Consider the following 22,476-nt stretch of genomic DNA (forward strand, 5'->3'; position numbering starts at 1 on the left):
CACTTGTCTTAACATGCAGAACAGCTCCCATTGGTCCGCCGAATAAGGAAATGTAGGCGTTCACGTTCTACGCAGAAATGCATTCCGGTGATTTACAGAGCGGTCTCTGCTGCCAGGAGCGCCGTTTTTCCCAGACCCCGCATCACTCAGCTTGTGGAGGTCGTCCAAATAGCTCCTTCTTTCCTTTCGGCTTTTCCCTTCAGGGGTCGCCACAGCGAATCAATTGCCTCCATCTAACCCTGTCTTCTACATCCTCTTCTCTCACAACAACTACCTTCATATCCTCTTTCATTACATCCATAAACCTCCTCTTTGGTCTTCCTCTAGGCCTCCTGCCTAGCAGTTCAAAACTCAGCATCCTTCTACCAATATATTCACTCTCTCTCCTCTGGACATGTCTGACCCATCTCAGTCTGGCCTCTTTGACTTTAGTTCCAAAGGTAGTACAAATATCCAAGATGAAAATATATTGTAAGGGGTGTTTGGGTGTTCGAATGACTGAGATTAAAATGAACGTTGTGTTTACAAAGCCGTCAACCAGTATAAAGGGCAAGGGACACTCTAGTGAGCTCACAATGCACGCGTTCTGGGGCAGGAGGATGGCTTGAGAGGAATGTAGAGAAGTCTGCCAGGCGAACTGCAGTGTTCAGGTTTAACCCTGAGCAAAACCCTCTTCGCCTCCCTGAACCCGATCGAGAGGTGCGTCATCAATGGTGAGACAAGTCGTAGTACGGGCAAGGTTTATTGAAGAAGTTCAGTAGTTTACAAAGTTGATGAGGATTTATCGCTGTGGACCCGTCAACAGAGTCTCGAATGTTCATTGACCGTGATCTTTATAGTTGTTGGGTTTGGACTGAGCTCACTATCAGCCCGACTCAGCCTAACGCGTGTCAGTAATCTATGTGCTGTATGTGCTGTGTCCCGTTGTGTTTAGAACATTATGTGATAGACAAGGACTAAGTGTTGTGCTATCTGTTTGTGTAAACTAGATGTGTTTTGTGTTCTATTGTTTAATGGAAATTCCCAACAGTAGCAATAACAGCATTTTTCTTTAAAAACATCGACAAATTAAAATGATGTGCATTACTTTTTACGTGTTTTTGAAATGAGAATACAATTTCTAAAATATACACAGAAATTCACCTAGTGTCACTGATATTCACATCGTTAAACGCGTGATCCAAATCAGTCACATGATGTTCATGAGGTAAACAACCGATTTGACCTCTATTACACCAATGCCCCAGAAAAGTTCTGGGCGGCTCAGTTGCAGTGGTTGATAAATATCCATTCAGTTACCTTGGTTTTGGACGGGTTTACTCAATATACTATATAAAGATATCTACATCTATGATCAACTACTGTATAACTACACCGCAACCCGGGTTAACTTTATCAACTGGTCCTCTGATTGGCTACAAGGTGCTGACACAGACGATTAACCATTGGTGCAAACGTCAGTCGGTGTCATTCTGTCGACCAATCATTGGCGCTGCAGTCGGGGCGTCAACGCAGGCGTCTACGTACAACGCATGTTGATTGGTGCGGTCTCATTTTGGGCCGTGTTTGATAACATTGAAGAGCGCTGACTGAAGGTGTCTCTTTTCATTCAGATCGCAATTTCGCTTTTTGTTTTTACTCAATGAAGGTGAGGTCATAATTTTATAATTGCTAAATCAATAGTATTATTTTTAGATAAACATAAAACGACTAGTTCGTGATCTCCATAAGGCTGGAATACCTGCGACTAGTGTCAGTGCTAGCTAACTAGCTAGTCGGCTAGCGGGAACTATACAGTATATGTATGCCTTGTTAGGACGCCGCCGAAATTTAAAGCAATAAAATTTCCAGTTATTTCAGTAATTTATTTCACAGCAACAGCTATGTTATTAAATAGTAGTTATTGAATTCTCCTCGTTCTCTTCAACCCTGGTGTTTGTTTTAAATGAGATGCAACATCGTTAGCGGAAAGCTAGTGGCTGCTAAGAGTTGCGTCATTCTTTCAAAATACAATGCTACTATCTAATTTTTGTAAATGCGTCACTTGTCTTAGGTGTTTGCAAATGTCGAAATAATGCAGGGTTAGCTTTATAATAATGTACGTTAAGTGTATATATATATGATCAGTTTTTATCGTGATCAGTAATTAAATGCCGACATCATATCCAAAGAATCTACGTATTTTAAATACTCAAGATTTTTTTAGTTCATTAAAAAGTTAGGGTCTGTTTTGAATAGTGTAAGCACATGATCCTTCGGGTTGCACCTAATTATTATATACTGTACATTTGTTGTGTCATTTTCAGCTCTCGTCAGAACATATGACACATTCCAACCAGGTCACAGTTTAAACCACGTTTCATTTCAATGAAGGGTTTGTGTTATGATTACTAGTTTGGAGATAGGAGCAGGCTAAATCATACCTAATGAATTTTGTTTTGGTGGGTATCGTGGGTACTTTCCAAACATTCAAACTGATATTTGTCATTTGCTTTAGTTAAATTCTGTGTAGTCTCACTAACTCATTGTTTTTCCTCAGTGTTCAAACTAGACATTCCCCCACATCTCCATCCAGTGCTTCTTCAGACGTTTTTGGTGCCACGGTGATGTCAGCAGCTTGTCTTGTGCGCCTGACAAGGTGCACCAGTCCTCTCTTCAGTCGCAGTGGTCTTGCACAGAAAGCTGTCATCCCATTCATATTCCAGGTGGACAGCCACCACCAGTTGTCAGTATTCCAGAGACAACTTCACGTCCCTTCTGTAAAACTGCTCAGCAACACTCGCTTTGATCCAGATGGCAGTGGCCGTCCCACCACTTGGGATTCATTTGGTATTTGGGACAATCGCATTGATGAGCCCATCCTTATTCCTCCCAGTATTCGCTATGGTAAACCCATTCCCAAAGTCAGCTTATCAAAAGTAGGCTGTGCCTCCCTCATTGGTCAACGCAAGGAGAATGAAGATCGCTTCCAGGTGTCACAAATTGTGGATAACATTCTCTACTTTGCTGTATTTGATGGACATGGCGGACCAGAAGCAGCTGACTTTTGTGAAAAATATATGGAGAAATTTATCAAGTAAGTAGAATATCAAACATGCAGTTTATGTCTAAACCACTCACTGTCTGGGGAAATTAATTGACTAATATTTGATATCAATACAGTTGTATATGTATACGCTGATTTTGTGTTTCGGTTGTTGTTTCAGGGACCTCGTGACTGAGGAGTCTGATCTGGAAGTTGTTTTGAAAAGAGCTTTCCTTGAAGTTGACAAAGCTCTCGCAAAACACATGCACTTCTCTCCAAATGGTAGGTTCTTTAATGTCACACATACCTAGATGTTCTCTGTATTCAATGTGTGTGTGTGTGTCTATATATACATATAATATTATTGTAAATATATGCACACACACATACACATGTTTATATGTAATGAAACTTTCCATTTTCTCTCTTCAAACCTTACATGTCCTCTTTAGACTTTCAAGCTTTGGATTTCTTTACTGAAATGACCTGATTAATATTTGGTCAGAGGTGTGTCATTTAAGCCAATGTTAATTACTAATTGTTGAGCCATAAACCAGCTATAAGTAGAGCAAATCCCAGTGCTTTGGTTCTTCCAGTACTGCATGCACTCATATAGAACAACAAGTTAAAGGAAAAACCAATGTACAGGTACATAACAGAAGTGGGCCTTTGCATAGAGAGCATAAGCATATTTGATCTGCTCTAAAATGATAAGACTAGTATCGCATGGTTTCTGCATTCAGATAGTCATTAATAGAACGGCAGGATGGCCCCAAATCCTCAAAGAGTCACACTGCAGCCGTTCTAATTGGTTGTGGCGGTCTGACACTTAAAGATTTTTCCTTTAATTTGTTACCCATCTTATAAAATATACTCAATCTGAAAATCATATTGTTCAACATAGGCATTGAAGTTAACATCAGGGTTAAAATGAGTGTTATTGGAACAAGTGATGTAAAATATATCCCAATATATTTTTAGATGTACAGATGGAAGCACAATTATTAAACAGCCTTTGCTTATAAGGTTTAATGGACGTCGAGTAATTCTGCTTCCACCTGTGTGTTTGTTGTAGTCATACAGAAACTTCAAAATAGCCAAGTCTTTCTCTAAGAACACTAACATTATGTCTGATTTACATTATTTGTTTATATGGAAGCTAGTATATCTATTTCGTGGCCATAAATCGGCCACGCTGTGTGAAATGTCCCAATATGCCTGTGTGTGTGTGTGCATGTTATCTACGGCAGCTGCTGACCCAGCTAAGAGCTGGAGGCCCTTGGCACCAATGTGGATGACGAGAGGCTAGATATTGAAGGAGAGTCCAGCGGGTCCTAAATCCTGGACTACTGGAAGGTTCCCTATCTTTCTGTCACTCCTCTCTTTCTTGCTTTTCTTTTCTTCTTTCACCAACTGTATACAAATCTTCTTGTGAGACAGTGTTCCAGTTTGACAAGTTGTGTCTATGTTGAAGGATGTGGTCCATGAGCTGTACTGCATATGCAATTTAGACTTAAAAAATACGCAGCTAGTCATCATTTGTGTTTACTTGGATAGAAAAAGAGCTGTACGCTTTATCCTTTAATAAAATAAAACGGGATCCTAAGTAGTTAAATGTCTACTGCATGAAAGTTATTTGCCAAATATTGAATTGTTTGGAACCACATTGCTTACTTAATTGTAATATAGCGTCAGCGTTTACCAGTGACCAATCTCAAACATTAAGTTAACCCTTCTCTAATGACACATAATTGGTTAAATTGTTAACTTAACTGACGTGAAGTACACAAACGTGAAACTCAAATGAAACAAACCACTCTTCGGGGAAGTAAGAAGGACAGTAGTTGGTCTTGTAGATGAGATGATGTGTTGCTTTTTGATTAACAACATCATGACTGGACACTGATAGAGGCTGCAGATGTCCTCTATTTTTCAGTTAAGTGTAAAATTTGCTCTGGACCTGAACTCTGCTGAAACAGTTTGACTTGCATGTGTGACTCCTCCTCCTCTACTGCTAACTGTGTAACCTCTAGTTTGCTGCCAGCCCCCCCTTCATGACTACCCACCCATGTGTTCATGTTGTAGACAGTGAGATACATCACATGATTGTTGTGAGCAATGTGGACGCTGACCTTTTGTGTGGATCTTCCCATGGCCCGTTCTTCCTCTAATGTCTCCTTTTATGTCTCTGTAGCATCTGGGACAAGTGCAGGAACCACGTCCACTGTGGCCCTGCTGAGGGATGGCATTGAGCTGGTGGTGGGCAGTGTGGGTGACAGCCGTGCCATGCTGTGCCGTAAGGGCAAGGCTCTTAAACTCACTGTCGACCACACTCCAGATCGGAAGGACGAGAAGGAGAGGTAAAACCATCATTATGGTCAGTTAAAACCATATAAGGTCAGTTTGAGATCGTAGCTTAAGACATAATGTTTCAGAGAAACTGGCTTATGATGTGTGATATATAGCTCTTTGTTGCTGGTGCTGTAGAATCGCTGTTAATTGAGCTGGATCTATGCCCCTTTCCCTCTTCTGACTGCATCAAGGGTAAAGAAAAGTGGGGGTTTTATCACGTGGAATAGTCTGGGACAACCAAACGTCAATGGCAGGCTGGCCATGACGCGCAGCATTGGAGACTTCGACCTTAAGAATATGGGGGTCATTGCAGAGCCTGAGACCAGGAGAATATCGGTGTGTATAATAAAGTGGAGAACATTTCAGAATTGTGTAGATCAGGGGTGTCAAACTCATTTGCCTAGGGCCAAATTAGCATAACATCTGTCCTGAAAGGGCCAGATGTAACTTATAAATGTGACTAAATGTAACTCAATGTAATATAAAATAAATATAACTAATCCTTAATGTTAAATAACTGAATTTATTATGTATTCAAGTTACAAACATTACAGTTGCACAGAAACATCATGTTTGTTTCTCTGTTTTAACATAAATCCTTTTAATCTGTCAGTTTATTAAACCCACATAAATCCATTAATCAAGGATCAAACTATCCAAGAGAATAAAGAACAATAACATCAAACACAAGTTAGGACATTAACTTTGTTCAAAACATTTTGTCAAAGTTAAAATGGGATTCATCACATCATTTTGGGAAAAATAGTTTTTGGTCAAAGCACACTTTTGATCCATTTCTTTTTAGACGCTCTGAACCTTTATGGTCTCGTGGGCCACATAAAATGATGTGGCGGGCCACATTTGGCCCCTATGCCTTGAGTTTGACATTTGTGGTCTAGATTTTTATTGATTTACAGCTTAATTATTTAGACAGTCAAATGCAGCAGTTATCTCTGCATGCAGCTCTCTAACTGTGCACACTGCAAATTTTGCAGCCTGCATGTCTTGTGATATCTGCATATATTTTGTCTCCTTGTTAAACATGAGGGGTCAGGTATTTTACAGTGTATCCACTGGCACATTATGATAAGTTTTTTTTTTCTCCTATCCACAAATCACATATTGGCATGAAAACGAACAATACCTATTTTTGCATCTACCTTAAATTATAAATTTGTCTATAAATAAGTTTCATATATAGGTAGTTTGTCAGAATTTAATAAATTGTTCTCTGCTTTTGCATTTATACATTTTCTCCCTTAAAGTTTTGTAATTTTTTATATATCTTACAAAGTACAAGAATACTTGGCAGGTACAGTGTGACAAGATGGAATAAAAGCTAAATACTGTTTTCCTTTTTTTCAGTTGCACCACGCCCATGACTCATTCCTGGCACTGACCACAGATGGCGTTAATTTCATCATGAACAGCCAGGAGATTTGTAATATCATCAACCAGTGCCACGATCCCAAGGAGGCAGCTCAGAAAATATCTGACCAGGCAAGGCAATTTTTTGATATACTTCTGCTTTAACAATGTGTGTAAGGAAGTAAAGTTGTGATTTCAAAAGATGCTTTGAGTTACTTAGCTGCCGATTTTTTGGAGGACATCTTCCAGTTGTGATAGATTTTTTCAGGTGAATCTATGCATGTTCTGTTAGATGGAAAAAACAAACTAAAATGTGTCCAATGTCAGTCCCAGTTTATCATTTACACTCTCTGGAAATATCCTACAGCAAGGCAGTGATGAGCAGCATTCTGCAGTTAAGCAAATGAATCACACAGAGTATGTGGTTACGATCTTGACGATGCAGATACAGCATCGAGCACCTTAAACCAAAGTAGATCCCACAAAAAGACTCTTAAGAATCATTAGTTTGAAAAGCCTCTTTTATTCACTTCTTTGATCATCCAATGGGTGACTCGCTGTTTTTACTGAAATGAACATTCAATGCGTGTCAAATGGGATAAAGAAGAAACATCTATGTGGAATTATGGAACCCAAGTGGGGCGGCAGTGGTTCAGTGGTAGAGCGGCTGCCTTGTGATCAGAGATCAGCAGCTCGATTGCCGCTCCCGCCAGCCATCCTCGGAGTGTGAGCTGACAGCGGAAGGTGTCAGCTCACCTCCCGGTCACTGCCGAGGTGCCCTTGAGCAAGTCACCACCCCCCCCCATAAGCTGCTCAATTGGGGCGCACCACAAGGTCGCTACCCATCATTCTGCCGTACCGTACTAATTTGCTTGCTTACAGGCCCCTAGTGTGGGTTGTGTGTTTGTTTCAGAGGCCTGTACAAGAATTTGTATGCATGTGTAACGTGTGTGTGTGTGTGTGTGTGTGTATATGTGTATATATATATGTATATACTGTATATACATATGCATATATTTATATATATATATAATATATGCATATATATGTGTGTGTGTGTATATATATATATGCATATATATATGCATATATGTGTGTGTGTATATATACAGAATGTATATATGTATGTATAGTATGTACTGTATAGAGTGAGAAGATAATTTCCCCATTGGGGACAATAAAGTGGTGTTTGATTTTAATGAATTTGATTAAATACCCTGCTGTCCTGATGCATTAGGTCCAAGTTAGAGATTTAACCGCAATGTCAAAAGTACTCACTTTGCATATGACCAGTAAATAGACGTTTCTACAACTGTTGTTTCATAATAATCTCTCTTCTCTCTCAGGCTCTTCATTATGGCTCGGAGGACAACAGCACAATTGTTGTGGTGCCCTTTGGTGCCTGGGGAAAGCACCAGAATTCTGACACCAATTTTTCCTTCAGCAGAAGTTTTGTGTCCAGTGGTCGCTGGGCATAGTAATTAGAACACTGAAAGAAGATGTGTGGTCTCTGGACCCCATTTAAATGTGCAATAGAATCAAACAAGGGCACCCTTGTGGGAACGTGAGCAAAGAGTGTGGTTTGCCCAAACAATAAAAGCTAGTACTATTTATTATTACCCTCAATGGAGTAAGAAGAAGTGATTTATGGTGTGTGCAAAATGTCCTTTATACAGACTATTATCAATTAGCAAATCTGTGTAAGTGGTACAAGGTGATAAATGTTTGAATTGACAGCCAGGAATACATGACCTGCTATTCATAGCTAAGCATATGTTTAGCCTGTTTTACATCAGCCAAGGCTTTGAGACTACCAACCATGTCTGGCTGGCTGCCATTCAGATTTTTTAATCTTTCTAGCTAATTGTAATGCCAAGTTTGCACATTTTTATTTTCATGGTTATCTTGCTTTGGATAATTTATGTGTGTGGGGGTTTTTTTGTTGAGCTGGTGCACCTGGATTGACCTTTTCACCTTGTGCATCTACTGGACATGAAAACATACATAAAAGCTAGCTTTTTAAGAGGGAATGAGGAAAAACCTAACTGTTCTGTAAAAAGATTTGCTTAAAGCTGTTTATATTTTTGTTGGGGAGTCTGACAAGTATGAAAAACAATTCCTGTTTCCTGCGTGGACACTGAAACTGATTGTAACACTACTCATGCTTGTTAAGTGTTAACATCTGTACTGGTTGAAAGAGGTCTCACCGGGGTCTTCAGTGTACAGAAATATATATTTTAAATTTTGTATTTAACTGTTTGTGCTCATCTGTAAAATTGATCGTGCGCTCTGTCTTGCATATCGGACTTTCTTCTTTCACATGCAGATGCTGTGTTTGTGTTTTTGTTTTAATTATGATCATGCCTCTGTTACAATCAGTAATTCTTCATCTACACCCCTTGGGTGTCACACAAAAAGCGCAAAGCACATTTAACCCTTGGGGATTGTTGCTGCACTTCAGTGATCAACTTAGAGCCATGTATGACATTATGAATGTTTGTATCTGTACTTACCATGACTTATCTAATACAATCAAACCCTGTTGGATATGGCAGTCATCATCTGTTAATGTTGTTTGCCTATAGTGGTTGGTACATTTCCAGCTCTCCAACAATTACGATGTGTCGTGTTGATATACCATTGATCTTCTTTTGTGTGGTTTCAAGTTGGATTCATGCAACACTTCATATTTATCAGCACCGCTCTGTTTTTGAGATGCTAGCGTCTTCCTGAAACACCTCGTGTAAATGTTTTGTAAATATTGTTTTCCCACTCATTCATATATTGAATGGGAACTTGATTTATTGTAAAGACCTTGGTTTTAAACTCATCGCAACTTCATGACACGCCTTTCTATCTGTTGAGATTATCTGTCCCACTGTTCAGGTTTTATTTACTGGATTCAGGTTCACTTTCATTCCATATGGAATTTTTACAGGTATTAAGTTACATGTGGGACCCAAACCTGGGCTGTTAACAGAATGGTCGGTGTTATTACTGTAATTTGCTCTGAGTGGCTTGTGAAACACTTCAATTAAAAACTGTACACCAATGATAATATTAATTTGTTTATTTATGATAAATTGACATAACTGGACTTCAAAACATTACTAACTACAGTTGCTCATATTCTGGCCTCAATAAATATACAAACTTTTTTTTTAGTGGTTTTTGACTCAGATATATGAATATATTAAAATTGACAAATGCTCTTGTGAAGGATCTAGAGTGAAATTACTTGGCAAAACTGCTCACATTATTGGGCATAATTATATATTAAACTTTTTTTCCAACTGCGTAGTTGCCATGACATGTAAAGCACGGGTCTAATGATAATCAAACATCTGATGACATTGCTTCACAAACACATGCAAAATGTTAAAAGCAAGGTAATGCTAAATATGCCAAAGTATTTTAAAGTTTAACTCATTAAAACTCTATTGAACAGACAATAGTTTTCACATATTCTAGCAGCTTTCCTCCTGTGTGCTACAGCCGGGGTAACGGAGACGGCGTCGTGAGGGGAGCCACTCAAAGGAGGAGTGTAGGAGTCCTGCAAGTTTTTGTGGAATGGTCAATTTTGCATCACGAGCAGCTATACTTTTCCTTAAGTCAAAGACTAGTAGTACTAATTTAATGAAGTGAAAGATCTGAGCACATTTTCCATTATCTGCAAATTAATTTAAAATTTCAAACATCAGCCCTGTAATACAATGCAAGGCAACAATAATTCAGAATTGATGCTCATGTTGATTTACTTCACTTAAATATGCCTTTTAAAGATTTTTAAAATGAACATTAATGTTATCCAGGTCCATGCTGAAAATAGTTTCCTTTCCAGTCATGAGCAGGTTTTTGCGTGGCAGATAAAGGGTTAAATGGCAGTGCGGCTTGAAGCTGTCTCGTCTGAGTGAAGGACAAGTAACCTGTCCCTCCTGGTGTTAGTTAGTCCCTCTCACTTTGTGCAGGAGAGCTCCTGGAGGCTGCAGGAAGACTTCAGAACAGGAACCTTTTCACAATCTGGTGAGTCCATGCTTTTTAATTTTTTTTTTAATCTTACTTTTATTTAACCAGAAAAAACATTTTAATCAGAATGTAGAAAAGACTTCTCATTGTTGGTGGAGATTCTCATTCATTTGCATTCATTCAGGTAATCTTTGAAGGCTGGTTCTGATTCCTGTTCAAGGTTTGAAGTTGTTTCATTCATACCCTCAGCAGAAGCAGTTTTGAGATTCAACATTAAAGTCTATTAAAAGTGCTTATTTTACATCAAATATCATAGATCATTTCAACAAATTTCATGTGCTTTGATTATTCATGCATGTCATTCTTTTATAAAATTATTTGATGCTATTATGGAGAATTAGACAAAACTGGTTTGGTTGGAAAATGACTAACAGCCTTACAGGTATGAAACTTTAAGGGAACATTTTAATCACAATGCTCTAAGCTTTCTTAAAATGGAAAAACTTTATTCAAGAAACAACCTGTTTAAAGAAGCAGAAGCAGCAACGCTGAAAAGTAGTTCTAGTAGTTCTGAAGTTGTTGTTGTCATAATTAGAATTTGGAATTGGTTACTGAAATTGTCACATCTCCCAGAACATCCAACAACGATCTGCTGTGACAGGTTGTATGAAAATTATTACAATACAGTTAATACGGATGAATACGAGGGTGCAGCCTTATCCAACAAACTGGAGCTGTTCATTCAGTCTTTCATATTTAAAATAGGAAAGTACAGTACTTATTCAAAATGATTGCTTTAAGAAGAAAAGGGAGTTTTAAACAGAACCTACCTCCATATCTCATGAGAAATTGCATCTAGTTTGGAGACTTTATTTTATATGACTTTAATTCATATTTTTTGTAATGTTTTTCATTATGGAATATATGAACAACACATAATAAACAAATTACATTTTTGATTTGTTGTATCTTATGTATGCTTTCATTTATGAGGTCTAGATAGTTTATGTAGAAATGAATACATACCTAAAACCTCAACTGCACAAATGCTTAACAAGAAATATATTTTATGTTAATTTCCATTTAAAAATGTTAATATTTCTTTGAGCCATCAGTTATTTAGTATATAATATTTATCTAAGACACACAAGAGGTATAGTATTCCACCTGAACCTCACATTACAGACTCTTTAAAGGCACAATTGATCATCTGTGAATGGTTTCAGGAGTACTGAATATGAATTTTACAGACTTCACACACAAGATCTGGCTTATAAACTTTCAAGAACATTTATTTTAATTGTTTAAAATTACCGTAGTAAGCACAAATTGATATTTGGGTTTATTAGAATAAGTATGTTTGGTTTGCAGTGTACCAGATTAAGATTAAAAGATGTGTCACTCTTTTGGGACTTTAATTAAAGTCTTCACTACAAGCTGAGACACTTTAAACTAATCTTATATTCCTTACATAATTTTTTATCATGTATGTAAAAAATCAATCAATGAACAAATCAGATTTATAAAATTGCTGTCATTTGACAGGGTGTTCAAAGCAGACAATCATGGAGGGAGTTGGTCACATTAATGTTGCAATGACAGAAGATATCAGCACCAATGGAACGCCAAAGTCAAAGTTCATCAATGCCATGGACAAAGACAAGCGGCCGCTTGGCTCCACTGTGAGCTTCCACAACATTCACTACAAAGTTCAGCATCAGAGCGGCTTCTTCTCCAGGAGAAAAAATAGTCCCAGAGAAATACTGACCGACCTCAAGTCAGTCGTGAAGATTCTATACACTCTTTGCTTTCTGTCTGTCTTTTGAATCTTTGTTGGTCTGTCCCCAATTTCTGTATGTTCATTTTAATGTCTTTATTTTCTCGTTGCTGACACGAAGCAGGGACAAAAAGAAATGATGCAAATATTAGAAATAAAAAATGTCTTGTCTCCTTAATGCATGAGAAAATCTGACAATAGCTGTTCTTTTCTGAATTGTACACATTCTGAGTGCTGCAAATACTTCTTCAAAATCATTCTCTAAGGATGACTCATAGTGACTCTTTACCTGCACAAATGTGTCACTTCCAGATTGATCTACTGCATTCTTATGCTTTCTTTAAAACCCACATTTTTGACTGGTGATATTTGCAGTTGTTTTTGTTTTTTTGTTCTTGTTAATTCAATATGGATCATCGTACAGTATCATTATTCAAACCAAACAATAGTAAATAGACTCCTACACTAGTTTCTTTCTGATGTATTAAATACAAGTGACATTTCCCATGGAAGAACACAAGTTTCACACAAGTTTCTCAGCTGCTTCCTGCCTCAGTGTTAATTATATGATATTAAGCATGGTTTCTTGCATATAATCTCTCTGATGCACTAAGAAGCAGTCTGCCAGGGAAACGAATTAAACACCATCACGTGATCCACTGCAAGGCTTTTATTCTGCCTTTTAATTCCGTTTTATATCTCTTTTCAGCTTTTTCCTTTTTTTTTAGATTTGTTTTTAATTTGTCTCCACCGTTTTCATTGTCATTATTTTATTTGGAACTATTCCATTTTCACAAAGGTCTATGAGGAACAACAAGGTTCATCATATGTCATAAGAGGCACATCGTTGCAGCTTGATTGGCAGCCCTCAGTGATTTGTCCATCTAAATCATAGAAATAAAACATACTGGGAATGTTTTCTAGTTTTTGACTTGAAATTAATTTATATGTGTTAAATTTGTTTCAGAGACTTATGTGCTTTTGTCTTGCAGTGGGATAATGAGACCTGGTCTCAATGCCATTCTTGGGCCAACTGGATCTGGGAAATCTTCGTGCGTATCTAACTGATCTAAATAAAAAAATAAATAGTTGTTTGCTGTTGATAGATGTTGATCTGTGTTTTTTTTTAATTACCTGTAATAATTGTAAGATTCATGGATATCCTGGCTGCAAGGAAACATCCTTCGGGTCTGTCAGGAGAAGTCCTCATCGACAAAATGCCGCAACCTCCAAACTTCAAATGCCTCTCTGGTTATGTGGTTCAGGTGAATACCATTAACAACTGAAACCTGTATTAAATAATGTAAAGTTGATTGCAGGGTACTGGAAACACAATACAGACATATTTGCTGGGCTCCTGCTACAAATACTAAACTCATTCTGTCTGCTATTCAGTGCTAGGAAGGTTTTTTCAGTGCTAGGAAGGTTTTTTCAGTGCTAGGAAGGTTTAATGAAACTGAAGATTGGGCCAAATAAAAGTTGTTGGTTGAAAAATGGAAATTTGCTGAAGGATAATTACTAGTGGATCTTAAAAGGTGTGTTATAAACAAGTGATCTTCCCATCTCCCTTCCTAGGATGATGTGGTCATGGGAACCCTGACTGTGAGGGAGAACCTACGTTTCTCTGCAGCACTGAGGCTTCCGACCTCTGTGCCCCAGAGTGAGAAGGAGACTCGAGTCACCCAGCTGATTGAAGAGCTGGGGCTCACCATGGTGGCTGATTGCAGGGTAAATATTCCTCTGATGACTTAAGATTTCAGATGTCAGGCGGGAGTCAGAGTTGGATGTTTCCCCTCAGGTGGGTACAGAGCTGACCCGGGGAATCTCAGGAGGAGAGAGGAAGAGGACGAATATCGGCATGGAGCTGATTATTGATCCGTCAGTTCTCTTCCTGGATGAACCAACTACAGGACTCGATGCCAGCACTGCTAACTCTGTGCTTCTGCTGCTGAAAAGGTATGAAAGAAAACTGTCTGCTCTCCTTCAAAACTTGTATGAATTCTTTTATTATCTTCAAACTACGATATTTTCTTCTTTTTGATTAGCAAATAATAGAAACATGTACAGTATGTCATGTTGTCAGTCCCAGGGTGTTTAATGGTAATGCATTAACAATTAAATATAATTTAGCCAAGCTGTAGTTATGGTTTGATATAAACAAATTATCCTTGAACCTAACAAAAACTAAATACTGTATATATTATTTGGGAAGAAAAGATTCAAACACAAAATTAATATCAAGATGAATGAAGTAAATAATGAACGGGTTGCTGAATTCCAAATGCTTGGAGTGATCGTTGATGAGGTGCTAAATTGGAAACCTCATGTAAGACAATTACAATAGAAATTAGCCAGAAGTGTATCCATACTCTGGAAAACTCAAAAACTATTAAATCAGAAGGCACTCCATATAATATATTGCACACTAATCCTGCCCTATCTTAACTACTGTGCTGAAGTCTGGGGAAACACATATAAAGTGGCTTGCAACCTTTATTTCTGATCCAGAAAAGAGTCATAAGAATTATTCACAATGAACATTATAGAGCTCATACAAATCAATTATTTATTAAATCTAAACTACTGAAAATACATGATATCATAAGCTACAAAACTGTACAACTTACGTATAAAGCAGCCAATAACTATTTACCACAAAATATACAATCGAAAATACAGATAAATGAATCCAACTACCAACTGAGAGGAAACACAGCATTTTTACAGAAGAAAGCAAGAACTACACGAAAAACTTTTTCATTATCGTTTACTGGTGTCAAACTCTGGAACGAACTGGATAACAAAGGAGTCTAGGAACTCTCTCTGCCTTTAAAAAAACTTTTAAAAACGTGACTTTGCAAGGTTATTCTTCTGATGCAAATGATGGTTAAAGCACTACATTGTTATGGCTAATTAAACTTCATATGTCATGCCTGTGAAAAAATGTCACTGTAACCTTCGTGCAGCAACTGAGACGTTGAGCGATAGCCAGATTAATAGTCAGCACATGCAAGTCATCTTTGCAAGACACAAGTCATCTTTGCAAGACGTGTGCAAAGATGTCCGCCAATTGGACTGAATGGACGATTTAAAACAACAATGTACCAAAATCAAATAATTTAAATGTGATATGCAATGTATAAATTTTGTTGACAATGTGTTGCAACGAGAGAGATGTTGTTGATTTAGAGGATGGGAACTTTACTAGCCAATGGTTTCTACCCATCAACCCTTTCTTTTCTTTTAGGATGTTGTTGTTGATGTTCCAACACTGATGAATGTGAAGTCTGCTGTAGTAACATGTCTGGAAAGAAAAAAATAAAATAAAAAATAATAATAATTTAAAACATTAAAACAATTTTTAAAACACAGATGGGATCATGTAAACGACTTTTTGAATTAGAAAGTGACTTTAAACTAAGTTTGTAAAACAGAATCTCTTTAAATTTAAATAAATATATTGTCATATTGCTCTTGCATTTCAACATAAGATTTGCTGTATTTTCTATTAGCATATTTTTTATTGTGTTATCTTTTGTTTGTGTTTGTGTGTGTGTGTGTGTGTGTGTGTGTGTGTGTGTTGTGTGTGTGTGTGTGTGTGTGTGTGTGTGTGTGTGTGTGTGTGTGTGTGTGTGTGTGTGTGTGTGTGTGTGTGTGTGTTTGCACTATGTGTCATTTCAGAATGGCTAATCATGGAAGAACCATCATTATGTCCATCCACCAACCACGATACTCCATCTACCGGCTGTTTGACTCCCTGACTCTACTGGTTAATGGCAGAATGGTGTACCACGGACCAGCAACAAATGCTTTGGACTATTTCGCTAGTAATGGTAACTAATTCAAATTTTAAATCATTACAAAACACTATGTGTTATGTATTACTCCTCAGATCTTATAATTTAATCTGTAATTAAATGGATGTGGTTATATTCTATAGTTTTATTCTCATAAAGCTAGCAAGTTCGCATAAATGTAACATCCATATAATTGTGGATATTCATTTAATGGATTAAATTTTGACTAACCATTATTTAATGCTGTGGTTTGTCTTCCAGGCTACCTCTGTGAGCCACACAACAACCCTGCTGACTTCTTTCTGGATATTATTAATGGACATTCCATTTCCACATCTAAGACAGAAATGCAAAAGAGTACGCATGAAGCATTTCATGAATATTTCATGTTTCTGCCTTCATTACAGAACATGTGTAATAGGTTTTTGCAATGCAAACAAGCATTCAAATAAGTTAATCTTGAAGCTTGTCTTTCCTGTCTAAAACTGTTTGCAAAACCAAATTTCCCTTACAATCCATCTGGAACATTAAAATCAACTTTTCCTTTTTGCCAAAAGAATAATTTCCTACCAGTTGATCAGGCGTGATCTATCTGTCTGGAAGTCATTCAGGTTTTTTTGTTTTTTTTTTATGTTTTGCAGACGTTGACAGCCTTTATTTTCTAATTTGGATACTATTTTTAAATCTATTTGTTTATTTTGTTTATAATATTTGGAAAGCATTTTAGAAATTGAATAATAAATAAGTTTAAATACATCCTGCATCAATATAATTTACTTTACGCACTATATTAACCCAACTCAGAACAGATTAAGTGATACCTGTATGAATACATCAGAGAAATTAAAAGAATATAAATGAGAAAACTGACCTTGCTAGACCAGCTCACATAAAAATAAAGATTTTGAACTGGTCAAGCTTATGATTGTTGTTGCAAGTCCATGTTATGATAGGTTTTCCAATCAGCTTATTATGAAATAACTTTATTATAGTAACATTTATACAATACTTGAATCAGTTGTTGTCTTCATGTATGTGTGGCCAGATTTGGACTCTGAGGAGGTCGTCAGCTCCAAACAGAGCATCGAGGAACGGCTGGTAGAGGAGTACAACAACAGCAGCTACTACAGCCACACAAGAGCTGAACTTGAGTGCATTGTCAAAGAGAAGGGGTGTTTCTCATACTCGCAGTCACACACCACCACGTACAACAGCTCATTCTTCCATCAGCTGCGTTGGGTGCTCAAAAGAACCTTCCAGAATGAAATGTTGAACCCTCAAACATCTGTTGCCCAGGTAACTCTCCTCTGCTTCCTGATAACTCCCATTCTGTTCAAATCAAAATGCAGTCATATACATTCTTGAGCAAGAAATAAATGAAAATGTATAATAAGAATAAGTAAGAAAGATTTTTTATTATTTACAAGGATGACGGGATGAAATACAATGGCAAACAATAAATTATTGCCCTGTAAGTCTTGGGAGTGTTGTCATACACTAAATACTCACTTTAAAGCTATTAAATTAGAAATAATGTGCAAGTTAGTGGACCTTTAAAGAAGCTGACAGATTTGATTTTGTTTGACGGACCACACCAGCTTTTTCCAAGTCTTTTTGTTAAGTCATACAAGCACTGTACTCTTTGTATTGGGTAGCCAATCACCAAGTTGAAAGCGTAATGTATGTCTATGCATTTGATTATTAGGAATTTAGTAATATTTTTTCTCATTTATCAGTATCTCTATCTGAGAAATTATGGAACATGTACAGTTTATCCCAGGTTAAGGAAATATCTGGATTGTATTCTAATGCCAAAATTAAAAGGGGTCATTTACGACCCACAACCGATGGTGTAAAAATAATTTCCCTTTGGGGGTCAGTAAAAGTATCATAATTCTTCTAAAGTTTTTCCATCTAGCGGTTTCTTTAAAATCCTACTGGCAGTCTAACCAACCAACAAAGAAGTGGACACAGATGACAATTTCCTCTCTTTACTAAAGTTATAATTCATGTAAAAGCAAAACTTATGTAGCACAGAATTTTCTTTTCTTTTTATTATCAAACAGAATTCAAAACACAAAATTAATTCTCCAGTATGTTAAGTAAGTGCTCAAACTCGAATGCTTCCTTAGTCCAAACTGTATTGCTGACAGATTATAATCTCATATAAAATTGTCTGTTTTTATGTTTCAATCAATCACGTTTATTTTGAAAGGATCAAGAAAAATAGAAGTTAGCATTGCTATCATCGTGAACAGCATGCATAGACAGCACTTTGATGGGGTCAAGCCATGATGCCCTCATTAGTCACCCCATGTTAGCAAAATGCCATCAGAAGTCTTCTCACTTTAAGAATTATTAACAGCTAATTGGCCCTAAATAAGTCAAAATAATCCTATGAGAGTGGCTCGAGGTGGCGTGGGCGCCATAATCGGCTTTGGTGACTGTTGTGACCCTACTCATGCCTTTTTTGGGCCTAGATCTGAACTGATATCATATCTGGCCAAAGCCCCCTTGGCCCTGTTCTGGGAATTATCACATGATGACCTTTCAGTCCATTGCCCTGCTTTCACATGAGGGGCTGTGGGGAATGAGGATGAACAAGGCTCAACCATATTAGCTTATCCCTTCACCCTGGGAACCGCTTAGTCCTGTCATAATCTGTAAATTGTTAGGATTAAAATTTATGTCACTTTCTCACTCTTTTCTGTCATTTTACCCCACCGTCACTTCTGGCTGTTCTCTCATAGGCTAGTCTGGAGGAGGAGAAGGGTGTCCATTTGACCTCTGATCCCCAGAGACAACATATAATATGTCTTGTTTTGTGCTCTCAAACGCTAATACAGTACATATTTATGTGCACCAACAGGACCTTGTATATATTGTCAGGTCCTCTGTTATTTAATGTTTCTGTTTTTGCCTGTGCAGCTGGGAGTCAACATTTTACTTGCAGTCATCGTAGGAGCCATTTACTTCGGGGTCAAACAAGATCAGAGCGGCATCCAGAACAGGTGAGCTAACCAATAAGGCACACACCATCATTATCTGTACAATTAAATGAAATAGATGTTTTCTAATGTCTGTCAGTTATTCAGGTCATGATTATCCAAAGTTGTTTAAATCAATCCATTGGACTTTAAGAAAGTTCTTGAAGACGTTTTGTCTCTCATCCAAGAGACTTCTTGGATTTTTTACCCCTATTTTTATAATGAAATAAATAAAGAATGGACATGGACATTTTTTTGGGGGGGGGGGGTTTCCAAAATTGATTTATATATTGACTATTATATCTTAAAGTAATATGATCATATTTATTATCGCAATAATCCAAATAGGAGAATCCAAAAAGTGTGAAAAAAATATTGCAATTCCTTCACAGCTAATCCTCTTACCGTATTTTATTGGGCACAACCTGGTACTTACATGCCCAGTGAAGCATATCAGAAACCACAATGATTTGCCTTTCTTTCTGTGTATGGTTCAGTGGAGTATAAGTTCCTAATGTCATTACATTCATGGCCAATGCAAAGGCAGTATGTCAAACACCAGTGTACTTGGTTTAAATGGCTCAAGTTATCCTTTTCATCTGGTCAATGGCGGAGTCAGTCGCCGTTTAAGACCCTGTATGTGTATATGGGACACTATATTTAATACCATAATCTGCACAGTGCTGGTTTGCAGTCAGTTCTTTTGCAGACAATCAGATCAATGCATGCATTGCTCACAAGGCCAAGGCTTGATTTCAATTCTAAAGGTTTCTCTGCATTCCTGTCCCTGTTCATATTCTTCTTACAGGATGGGTGCCTTCTTCTTCATCATCACACACCAGTGTTTTAGCACTGTATCTGCAGCTGAGCTCTTCATCATCGAGAGGAGCCTCTTTGTGTAAGTACTTTGAAATTCAAAGACCCAACGTTGACAATATAATTCAAAGTTAACTGATTTATACTTATGTCTTCTTGTAACAGGCATGAATACATCAGCGGCTACTACAGAGTTTCTGTCTTCTTTCTCTCTAAGATCGTGTCAGACGCCATTGGGCGCACCATCGCCTCTGTTAGCTTCTGCTGTATTATCTATTTTATGATGGGTATGACAGACATATCTAAAAACTAATGAAATGGAACAAAACCAAAGATGCCTTTTAAAAGCTTGACTGTGGAATCTATGTGCGTGTGTGTGTGTGTGTGTGTGTGTGTGTGTGTGTGTGTGTGTGTGTGTGTGTGTGTGTGTGTGTGTGTGTGTGTGTGTGTGTGCGCGTATCCAGGGCTCAAATCCACAGCGGCAGCCTTTTTTATTTTCACGCTGACAGTGACCCAGGTATCCTACACAGCCACCGCCTTGACGTTGGCCATCGCAGCTGACCAGACCATTGTGGCTCTTGCCAGCATCTTGATGACCATCACATTTGTTTTCATGATGGTGAGAGATCGAATGGTGCAGAGAAACACATGGATGCACATAAATGTGGTTCAAGCCAAAAGAGAGAGGAATAAACTGTATGCATGTCTAAATTGATCATTTCTATAATACTGTACACATACATCAGACATTTGTGAAAGTAAAATCAGGTAGGGTTAGGTTTAAGGTAAGTTAAGCCATTTTTCTTCCCTCTTGAAATATCACAAGAAAATTGTCATTCATGTTGTTTTGTGATTTTAGATTTTCTCAGGTCTCCTTGTGAACATCCCTTCCATCATGGGCTGGCTGGCTTGGTTGAAGTACTTCAGCATTCCCCGTTATGGACTTGATGTAAGTAAAATTTAAAAATAAGTTTTGACATTAAAAGTCATCGTGAGAACTGTTCAGTATTTTTCAGAGTTCTTCTTAATGTCAAGCTACCGTCCTGATTACAAACACTGTGTTGTAATCCCTTTAATGAAGCACCAGACTACATAACTGGTGTGTTAGAATGTCTTCAGGTGGATCTCTGCGGAGTCCTTCCATTCAGGTGTCATTTGCAGACTGTGTCCTTCATTGATCACTATAGATCAATAAATCCTGGTCCTGCACAGCATGTTCCCTTTGATACACATCATATCAAATAGCTGTGCTTTTCTGTTCAGGCTGTAAACATCAATGAGTTTGTGGGTTTGAATTTCTGTGAGGAGGTTATGATCCAAAACACCAGCGCGTCCACTACGTTGACCAACTGCAGTGCATTCACAGCAGGCCTCACGTGAGTAACGATGATCTGATCCTCATGAGCGATCTGCATTTCCAAAGCTGAACTCCACATAAAAATATTAATGTTTTTTCTGCTGACCATGGAGGACATGTATCATTTCAGATGTACAGGGGAGCAGTATCTTGAGTACCTGGGAGTAACGTACACCACCTGGGGACTCTGGGAGAACAATGTGGCCTTGGCTCTCATGATGATCATATTCCTCGCTATCGCCTATCTGAAACTCTGCTACATCAAGAAATTCACTTAAGGGGTGCAGATAGCTTTGGTTTTAGGGGAGCGCCATGCAGTCCTACCAGAGTGACCATGGATACAATTCTGGCGCCTTGCCTCATGTCTACTCCATCACTTCCTTAACTTAAGCTGACCTGTCACAGAAGGCAAAAATGTTTAAAAAATTATAAAAAAATACACTTAAAAGTTTCAATTTCACATTTTTCTCCAGTAGCTATTAAAAATGTCTCCATTATTTAGGAATAGGGGAAACACTCCCAAAATTAATGCTTTTTTTTTTTTTTCTGCGTAGTTAGAGGATTACTCTCAGGTGATTTTCATGCAATAGTGATACACGTGAATGTTTCTTCAGATTTATATATCAAATGTAACTTATTTGTCAAGATTTGAATATGTTCTATTACAAAATGATTTTTTTTAAAAATTCTTTTCTCTTGATTATGCAGCTTTTGCGGAATTTCCAGTTTCATTTTACTTAGTATTGACTGTTTGTAATTACAGATATTGATGATATGTATTAATTTGTTCTGTTGAACCCAAATAATGTTATCAAGTGTTGAGTAATGATCGAAGTTGTGGGTCTGTGGACATGAATGAATAAAAGTCATTGATGATTAACAACTTAATGAGTTACTCATAAAACAATATTTACTTAATTGAATACTTTAACCTAAAACCGTGTTTTCATAGAAATTATCTGATACTTTGCTAAGTACAAATTTGTCTGTATTTTCAAGGTGCTTCACTTTACATTCTTCTTAAAATAATG

General features: G+C 37.6%; 2 protein-coding genes across 3 annotated transcripts; both read left to right on the forward strand.

The window, feature by feature from the left end:
- Positions 1–589: 589 nt before the first annotated feature.
- ppm1kb (protein phosphatase, Mg2+/Mn2+ dependent 1Kb) lies at positions 590–9,902 on the forward strand. Of its 2 annotated transcripts, none has more exons than XM_068322329.1 (7): positions 590–713; positions 2,540–3,076; positions 3,207–3,307; positions 5,220–5,385; positions 5,569–5,713; positions 6,743–6,877; positions 8,092–9,902. In XM_068322329.1, the coding sequence occupies exons 2-7, from the start codon at positions 2,607–2,609 to the stop codon at positions 8,221–8,223; spliced, it is 1,149 nt and encodes a 382-aa protein (XP_068178430.1). In that variant the 5' UTR covers positions 590–713; positions 2,540–2,606; the 3' UTR covers positions 8,224–9,902. The 2 variants fall into 2 exon arrangements, with proteins under 2 accessions (XP_068178430.1, XP_068178429.1); XM_068322328.1 differs by lacking the exon at positions 590–713 and adding an exon at positions 1,548–1,648.
- A 2,374-nt stretch (positions 9,903–12,276) lies between these two features.
- Positions 12,277–22,319, forward strand: abcg2d (ATP binding cassette subfamily G member 2 (JR blood group)). The gene is made up of 15 exons (XM_068321868.1): positions 12,277–12,488; positions 13,481–13,540; positions 13,639–13,753; positions 14,064–14,216; positions 14,287–14,444; positions 16,170–16,321; positions 16,547–16,642; positions 17,331–17,581; positions 19,214–19,296; positions 20,081–20,170; positions 20,254–20,375; positions 20,553–20,707; positions 20,948–21,037; positions 21,352–21,464; positions 21,576–22,319. Exons 1-15 carry the CDS (start codon positions 12,277–12,279, stop codon positions 21,721–21,723), a joined length of 1,998 nt encoding a protein of 665 aa, XP_068177969.1. The 3' UTR covers positions 21,724–22,319.
- The last annotated feature ends 157 nt before the right edge of the window (positions 22,320–22,476 follow it).

This window comes from Antennarius striatus, chromosome 8, assembly GCF_040054535.1.
Source record: "Antennarius striatus isolate MH-2024 chromosome 8, ASM4005453v1, whole genome shotgun sequence".
Lineage (NCBI taxonomy): Eukaryota > Metazoa > Chordata > Actinopteri > Lophiiformes > Antennariidae > Antennarius > Antennarius striatus.